Here is a 9,484-nt window from a genome sequence, read left to right on the forward strand (position 1 = left end):
AGTATAAGCAAATGTTACTATAAATAGCCTTAAACCTAGACCAAACTTTACCCTAGACCCCTCCTTATCCTAGCCCAACACAAACCACAGAAATGCAGTAATACTACCATCAGCCCTATCCATACAAAAACAGTGATCCTAGCCTGGGCCAAAGCAAGTTAGTAACACTAGCCCAACCTGCGCCAATCTATAGGAAAATGATAATGCCACCTGAACCTAGGCTAAAAAACTTACTATCCCTGTCCAAAACCTAACCGTATGAACAAACTTTACTATAGGGTAGCATAACCAGGGCCAAAGTCATATTCATTTAATGCAAGTCTGAACATACAGACCTACTATTCAGATACTACAATTCACACTGCATTGCAGTAAAGAAGTGTACAATCCATATAACAGCTGTTTCTTTTAAATTCAGTGCTAAATTTAGGGTCGCATAGTGCATTAAAAATAATTCAAAAAATTTCCACTGCACACATCAAGAATGCTGAACCATGAAACAATTATTTCTGTGCTTTTGCACTGGTATAGGAAATCTAACATGTAAATATGCCTCTGTATCCGGTTATCTTATTATTAAAACACTCATTATCACTGTACACAAACCAAACACTTTATTAGTAGCATTATACGAATACTGGTTAGGGATTCCCTTCATTCTAATGCAGATTATTTTGGTTATTTGGGTGCACTTTCATGTTGTAAATCTCTCATTCTGCCACATCCCAACGGTGTTCTACTGGATTCAGATCCGGTGTCACACCGAGGAACACTGAAGTCACTGTCATGTTCAGGAAACCAGTTTGTAGGTAGTCAATTGAAGATGGGTTAAATTGTGCAACATGGTCAGCAAATAATACTCAAATACACTGTGACATTGATTGTCATTAACAGGCCCAAAGAAATCCAAGAACACATTCCCCACACCATTACACATCCTTCACCACCATATATGAGCTGTAGACGTTATGGAGAATCATCAGGTCAGGCCACGTTTTTCCAGTTTTTCTGTCTTAGTGTAGGTGAGTCTGTACTTGGCTGTATTTTCTGCTCATCACAATTGTACAGAGTGCTTATCTTTATATCTGAGTTATTGTATCTTTTCTGTCTTTTCTGTCAGCTTGAACCAGTCTGTACTCGGTCATCAACAAGGTGTTTCTTTCCAAACATCTGCAGCTCACTAGATGTTTTTTTCTTTATTGCACCATTCTGAGTAAACTCTAGAGTCTGTTGCATAAAAATCCCAGCATATCAACATTTATAAAAATACTCAAAGCAGCCAGTCTGTCACCCCACACATTTTCCCCCATTCTGATGGTTTATGTGAACGTTACCTGAAGCTGCTAGCCTGTATCTGCATGATTTTATGCACTGCGCTGTCACCAAGTGATTGGCTGATTAGATAATTGCATGAATGAATAGATGTTTAGGTGTTCCTAATAAAGTGCACAGTTTGTGTAGGCTACATGTTTCAGAATATTGCAGGAGTACTGTATGTTGAAGTATTTCTTGCTGGAGATTAAGCCATGTACCCGCCACAGAAATAGAAGAAGAATAAAAATGGCATCACTTCGGAAAAAAATTGGCATTTTAACTTGTTCTAAAGAGTTTTTGTGACTGTTACAGGAAACTAATAATTGCCTTTGAAAAATATCTCTGTTAAGGTGGTGGCTTGTGTTCCGTTGCTTTGGTCACTTTTCTGGATGACACTTTTAGCACCATAAAAGACACAGACACTTTTAGCACCACGGAGGTATTATTGCATATACTGAATAAAAATGAGAGCTGCAACAATTCCCGTTTGAGGAAGGAAACATGCTGCTCCATGCTTGTTTTTTTTTCCCCAGCAGACAGGAAAGTTTATGACAGGGTTGCATCTAATTAGGTAAATTTCAAAATAAATTGGAGTCATTAGGACTGGATTTAATATTAAATTTAAATTCAATTTAAAATTAAAGGCAAAGGGTAAGTACAGACAGTGTGTCTGTGCGTATAGGACTATTCCTATTAATATTTTGCAAAATAAAAAAAGGATTATGGAGTGTCTGTATATCAGAAATGTGTGTGCACCATATTGTGTAACATTTTCAAATGTTGTAGATGAAATTCATTAACATGCTTTTTGAGATGTAGTTTGGCTGGAAATTTTACCGCAACCTGGTAATCCTAGTTAATAATATACAGATTGGTGATAGGGAACAATTTGTGTGTGTGTGTGTGTGTGTGTGTGTGTGTGTGTGTGTGTGTGTGTGTGTGTGTGTGTGTGTGTGTGTGCCAATTTCAGGGATCATTCAATGATTCACCAGATAGTAGCTTATAGCTAAGTGTACTAGCCTCTTGACTTTATTTTGCCTGGGGCTGTCATTATTGAGATTTATCTTTATTTTGCTTTAACTTTGTTTGTACATTGCTTGTAGATTTTAAAACATATTAATGAATAATCACTTAAAATTATGTACCTGACCATGAGAACCTAATGCACCCTTTGAATGTGATGTCAATTAATATCTATGTAATACATCCTTAACTGTATATTCAGAAGGAGTTCCGAACTTACCTAAAAAGTTTCCAAAACGTTTCAGGTCTCTGCAATATGCAACTTTACCATCAGGACAAAGCAAAGAGTCCTTCTAGATGCTACACTTCTAAGCATCCCCTAAAAGTACATAGAAAAGAACTGTTCCAGGAATGAATAATAGTGTTTAAGCTAAAGGTCTATTAGCATTCTAAAAGTAGATATGTTTTGAAACAAATGTCACATAGTAATGAACTTTATAGTCCTTTTCTAAAAAAGCTCTTCTAAACATCCTGGGACACTCTTCTAAGCTTTTATCCCTTCCTGTACAACACTGAGGCAGCCTGAATCCTGCACTCAGACTGAACAAAAGTCCCTGTAGCTGGAAAGTGTACATTTCTAACTGCATTGCATATTAACTGCTAGAATGATTCAGTTTGTGCTGAGCTGCGGCTCAACACAGGTTGTCTAAGTGGGTGTGAACAGAGGTCAGGCACCTTGTTCTCGTTTCCTTTAGCAGGTTTATTCGCAGCTTTGGGCCAAAGGCTCAGAGCTCTCCTCAGGAGACAGTGTCACCTGCCAGAGATGAGTCTTTAGCCTCACACGGCTGATGAAAAGCAGAAGCTCAGTATATTGATTCTGCTAAAGCGAGTCAAGGAGATGGAGTAATTTTCCACTCTAAAAGTGGTACCAGGAAGTCAGCTTGTGTCATTTTGTAGATTTCCATTCTTAAGAGGAAATGTATTTGCGTGGCGGTGGATTCTTTGGCATTCAGTGTAAAACAGAGCTTCTCAAAGTAGCCTCTGTGATTTTTATTTATTTTATTTATTTATTTTGAAAATGTAAGAAATCACAGTCCACCACGAAATACTGCATAAGGCATATTAGATCTATTCTTGCATTTTTATAGCTATTAGCTTGCTTGACTAATCACATCAACTGTGTTTAATCCAAACCTCAAGAACGTAAAAAAATGTCAACACAAAGATTAGTAATAGAAAAGCTTTAAACAGTCAAACGATTGTACACATTTATGTAATAAGCCTTAATGCTTGAATAGCTGGATGATGTTAATGTGTTGAAAACACATTTTCAGTTTTTTACCAGAGTTTTATCTGACTTATTAATAGTATTAGTGATCTTAGTGATTTGTGTTTCTGTATTCAGCAGATGATATCCTGTCTCCGTTGATCTGTGTATTTATCAGGTTGCATGATAAAAAAATATTTGCATGGTGCTTTGCTTAAATGCTTTCATAAACATTTCAGGATTCCATGATGTAGGAATTAATGTTTGAGATTATACAAAGCTTGTGGAATTGCATGTACAGACTGTATTTTAAAATTGTAGTCTAGGAGCAAGTGTTTTTTGTTTTACACACTCTGTTGGCATATTTGAATCGCTGTTATTTGTAGGATTTGCTAGTAGCCCAGCTTGTGGATGTACAGTAGGACAGAGAAACAGTGTTTTATCGGATTTTGAGTAAGGCGGATGTGAGACAGACTTTACTATAACTAAACAACCACCTGGATTCCAAGCCTCTATAGCTATGATGTGGTGTAAATTCTTATTTAAACATGCCAGAGAAGCGGAGGTGAAAAGGTCAAATTTCATATCATGTCTCCAATACAAGCAATATGTGATTCTAAGACTTCAACAATACAGTTGAAATCTATACTATACTAACTATACTATACTAACTATACTATCTCTCTATACAGCATCTTCAACACTGTATTGAAAATGAAAAGTTTGAGGTATTTTGAACATTTCTGTATTATATTAATTGATTTATTAAAGTCCCAGCCACATGACTGGCTGATTCAAGAACTACATGAATGTACAGGTATACAGGTTTTCTTAATAAAGTGGATGGTGGCTGTGTATTTGTCTGGCACTAACTCTTATTAGTAAAAATATAGATTTAAAAAAAACCTTTTTTTTTCTCATTCTATGTTCCATTTTATTTATATAATTCGCTTTTTCTAAAAAGTAGATTTAAGATCGTTTTAGATTGTTGTTAATGGTATTAACTACATTGGCATTTTATTTTTACATTTTATTTATTGTGAAGCACTTTTAGGTATGAAGCTGATATAAATAAACAAACAAACAAATAAATAAATAAAATGCAGTGCTTTGTTTCCACTAGACGATGGTATTCTGTTATAATTATGTCACACAGAATAAACTGCACTTAAACATATCACATCTTGCTGGCTTTGCAAAGAATCGCTCAGGTGCGTTTCTAATGAACCATAAACAGTTGCAGATTTGGAGAATACGTTATAATAATTAGTTTGCATTTTATTTACTTACGCATGCATAGAATTTATACATCATAATAAGCTATAGATCACCTTGCACATATTCAAGTAAAGAACCTACAACTTGTACATATTCTGTGTATTATAGTACATTATTAGTCACTGTATAGTAAAATCACACAGTTAATAAGGTATTACATTTATCTTCGCCAGGACCCCGACAGCATGGGCATCGAGAGGAAACCGGAGAACCCAGAAGAAGCCTAGATGGTTGCAGGGAGCATGTGTGAAACCCCACACAGACAGAAACTCACATTCAGGATTGAACCCAGGACCCTGGAGCGGTGCCACCATTTTGCTTCGTTTGGTAATCAAATTCTGTGATATTTTGGAACTAGTCTATTAATGACTTTTTCTTTACAAATCCTTTAACTGATCCTTCACATGTTTCCTTCTTCTGAAATGGAACAAATTCTATTCATTGCAGGCTTATTTGTTATTTGTGCCTGGTGATGATCATGACATACAGTGGGATATTCGCTCCGTCTGAAGGAAATGGTATCTTTGGTTTAGCAATGAGTGTCTCACATTTAAACCGGTGTGAGACTTAATTCTATAGTTATATGTTGTACATACAAAAGACAACATAATCTAATATCCACTCAGCTAACATAACACTGAGGCCTTGGCAGATCAAATTCCTGCCTCAATCAAATAACTGCATACGGGAGTTACAGAAATGCTGTGGATTCTCCCAAGGTTTGTGTTTGACCTGTTGTTTCCACCTCAGTAATGCAATTAAAGAACAATAACAGACTCTTCTTATATACTAGAGTCTGTGAGTTTTCAGGTGCAGTGTGTAAGTCAGGAGTGGACTGATGTCAGTCTCCTTTCCTGTTAACATGGGCTCTGTTGATGTAGGGTGGGAGGGATTGAGAGAAGGAAAAGAGAAAATAGAGAGACTCAATGGTAGACATCGGGATGAGAAAGACATTTTAGAGGTAGAGATATAGGCAGAGGGATTTTCTTCATACGGTCAGTTTCTGAGAGTGTGATGTTTTGCATGCAAAGTGCTTTCTGGAGTTCAAGACAGATACAAAGCCTGAGAGAAGCATCTGTTGGACCCTGCATGAAGAACACTGCTATTAGGCATGAAGAGGTAAACCATGCAGTTTTAGAAATGCAAAGATAGGTGAGTGTGTGTGTGTGTGTGTGCGTGCGTGCGTGCGTGCGTGTGTGTGTGTTTGTGTGTGTGCGCGCGCGTGTGTGTGTGTGTGTGTGTGTGTGTGTGTGTGTGTGTGTGTGTGTGTGTGTGTGTGTGTGTGTGTGTCTGTGTGTGTGTGTCACATAATGTTTCATGATCCATGCTGTAGATATGCAACACCTTAACCACTGAAAGTTTTATCTGTTTAAAGTTTGTTGTTTTCAATAATTATGACTCACAGTTCTACTGTACTAAATAGTTTAAATTAAATAGTTTCTTGTTGCTTTGTCACAGTTCATTGCCTGTTATTTATTTAATTATTTTTCAGTAGGTGTGGTGTACTAAGTACTAAACTGCTCCACTGAGGTTAAAAAATGGTATGTTTCAGAGAATATTTTATAGCAAAATATGTGTGTCTTACAGGAGAGAATGCTTTAAAAGACAGCATCATCAAGAGAGGATTAAAATGTCATTTTAAAATGAGACATTTTATTGTGCATTTATGTTATATTGAAGCTGAGGAAAAATTAAAGGAGCTATCAGATAACACACATACACTAGATTTAGATATAAACCAGTGTGTGGTTTATTCATTGGAACTAATTCTCTCAATCATCAGTTATATAAACAAACATAACATCTTGTGACACACCAAGCAGTCAGTCAATAATCATTAGAAGTCACACCGGATGACATCATAAACTAAACTGCAAATAAATTGCATCATGTTACAGGAAGAATGAAGTTGTTGTTGTTTTTTAAGAAAATAGTAATAACAGATAGAATGCAACTGCAGCAGATATTATTACGTTATATCAATTCTACCAAGAATGCAAATGTTAATTGATGTTAATCAGCCTTGTAGTTATGTAATAGTCTACTGTGAAAGCAGCATAGTGACTGTTGCTGTTTCCCTTTAAATGTGGACATACTAAATATTTGGTTAAATAATGTAAATGTTGTGAAGAATTTGAATTATCTGTGTATGGTTAACATCACGCATAAAAGGATTGATTTCCTAACAAGCCGGCTGAAACAAAGATTTGACCTTTACGTAAATTATTTTTTTTTCCTTCTCACGTTTCAGACACATGAACAGAAGGATGAATGGAACTGAAGAGTCGTTATATTTGAATGTCACATCTACAATGACACTACCAGTCCCCACCAATTGTTCTCCATCAAATCGTGAACCCTATCTGCATAGACTGGCACATCTGGATGAGGGTCTCTATAATGACTTCTATAGCCTGTGGATTGCTCTGGTGGTTATTAACACTCTGATCTTTATATTGGGAATGGCTCTCAACAGCCTTGCCTTGTATGTCTTCTGTTTCCGTACAAAGTCCAAGTCCACATCTGTTATTTATACTATTAACCTAGCAATCACAGATCTTCTGGTAAACCTGTCACTTCCTACCCGCATCATACTGTATTACAGCGGAGGCAGGTGCTTGAACTGTTCTTATATTCATTTATTCAGCTACTTTGTCAACATGTACTGCAGCATCCTCTTCCTCACCAGCATCTGTGTGGACCGTTATCTTGCCATCGTACAGGTAGAGTCCTCTCACAAGTGGCGCAGCCGCAACATGGCCAAAGTGGTTTGTATCTGCATCTGGCTGTTTGCCATCATTGTCACTTACTCTTTCCTCACGACAGCCTTCAAACATTCAGCCTGCTGCGTGTCCAAGTTCTTCGCCCTCACTGTATTCGAGTTCTTCCTGCCCTTGGTGATCATTGTGGTGTTCACGGTCAGGATTATGTGTGCACTATCCAGCCCAGGCCTCATGCAGCAAAGCCGGGACAGGCGAATGAAGGCTGTGCAGTTACTCACTACAGTACTGGTGATCTTCACCGTCTGCTTCACACCTTTTCATGTTTGCCAAGTTCTGGTCTACTTCCACCCTGATCTACCCCACCATGTGATTATCTACCATGTGACTGTCACACTCAGCAGCCTTAATAGCTGCCTGGATCCGGTCGTCTACTGCTTCGTCACCACCAACTTCCAATCTACCATGAAGAGGTTTTTACAAAAGGCCAAGGAAGAACAGACCAGTGGTGACATTATCAGCATGCACAAAAGCTCTAGAGGTTCAGGCACCGTTTGTGCCATCTCTAACAGCATGATTATGATAAATATGAATTCTCCTAAAAAGGAAGGTGACGGATAAAGCTGTAGAGTTTATTGGAAATAATTAGCTAAAAATTTTTATTTATCATTTTAATATGTTATGATTGTGTAAAATTTAAATATAATGAATTCAAAGCGAATGAGATCATTTGTTTAGCTGTTTGTTCAGTACCAGAACAACTCACTGCAAAAACGACATATTTATCAACTAATATTTCTCTTTATGTGTTCTAAAACAAATCTAAGATTATTAACTTTGTAGATTTTTTATTTTAAGCTTGTGACTGTCTGGTTCTGTTGATGGATAATTTTGCTCAGTCCTAGCACTTCTTTCATTCTTTATTCTTTATTTCTAATTTCTTTTGAGAAGCAAAAGTATCTGCCAATAGAGTATGACTGTTTGAAATGGCTAAATATCTATCCAGAAATAAGCTTATTGGTCTTTCGTTGCTATATAATTAGCCCATTATATGAAATATTAGATTTTCATTCATTCAAGATATTGACATTTACTAACATTTTTGTTTCATTTCTGTTTCATTTTCAGTAGTGTTGTTTTGTAGGATAAGAACAGCTAATACAATACTGGTGGAGAATATGTCTATTAAGACACATCTTCTGGTGTTCACATAAGTTATTGTATAGTAGGAGTGCATGTTCTTTTGGGTTTTCAAGTTTCCTCACAGAAACATGCAGGTAGGTGGATTGTGAGTCTACATTCTGACTGTAGGTGTGTGTGTGTGTGTGTGTGTGTGTGTGTGTGTGTGTGTGTGTGTGTGTGTGTGTGTGTGTGTGTGTGTGTGTGTGTGTGTGTGTGTGTGTGTGTGTGTGTGTGTGTTGCCCTGTGATAGGAATAAAGAACAGCAGAAATGCATTTTTGTCAAACTCTTATGGAAAACAGATTTTGACAGTTCCCAAATCCCTAAAGTGCCTAAACGTGTCTCTGAGGGGTTTCAGATACTGTTCCTCAGGATAACATTATTACTGTTTCATACTATAATAAATGTTATAATAGTTAACAGTTTGTTTAATGAATCATTAGAGACAGCAAAAAAAAAGGATTTGAGTGAACCACCACATGGAACTGTGCATAATGCACTCATTCATACGTTTGTGCTAGCAGATCGTTTTCCACAAGAGGGAGATATTGGTACTCTAGGTACTCAGCAAAATTACAACAAAAGAAAATAGCTAGTGGATTATATATATATATATATATATATATATATATATATATAGTGTGTGTGTTTGTGTGTGTGTGTGTGTGTGTGTGTGCACTGAATCAAAGCACACTAACCAAAACAGCTCCTCCAAGGCCCAGGTTGAGGGACTAAGATGGCCATGTTAAAAGCATGATCAAA

The 9,484-nt window shown here is 36.9% G+C and overlaps 1 protein-coding gene across 1 annotated transcript; it reads left to right on the top strand.

Moving 5' to 3' along the window:
• The first annotated feature begins 93 nt into the window (after positions 1-93).
• Positions 94-9,311, top strand: gpr20 (G protein-coupled receptor 20). Its single transcript, XM_027149725.2, has 2 exons — positions 94-5,149; positions 7,074-9,311. The coding sequence occupies exon 2, from the start codon at positions 7,078-7,080 to the stop codon at positions 8,161-8,163; it is 1,086 nt and encodes a 361-aa protein (XP_027005526.2). The 5' UTR covers positions 94-5,149; positions 7,074-7,077; the 3' UTR covers positions 8,164-9,311.
• The last annotated feature ends 173 nt before the right edge of the window (positions 9,312-9,484 follow it).

The sequence above is a fragment of the Tachysurus fulvidraco genome, chromosome 3, assembly GCF_022655615.1.
Source record: "Tachysurus fulvidraco isolate hzauxx_2018 chromosome 3, HZAU_PFXX_2.0, whole genome shotgun sequence".
Lineage (NCBI taxonomy): Eukaryota > Metazoa > Chordata > Actinopteri > Siluriformes > Bagridae > Tachysurus > Tachysurus fulvidraco.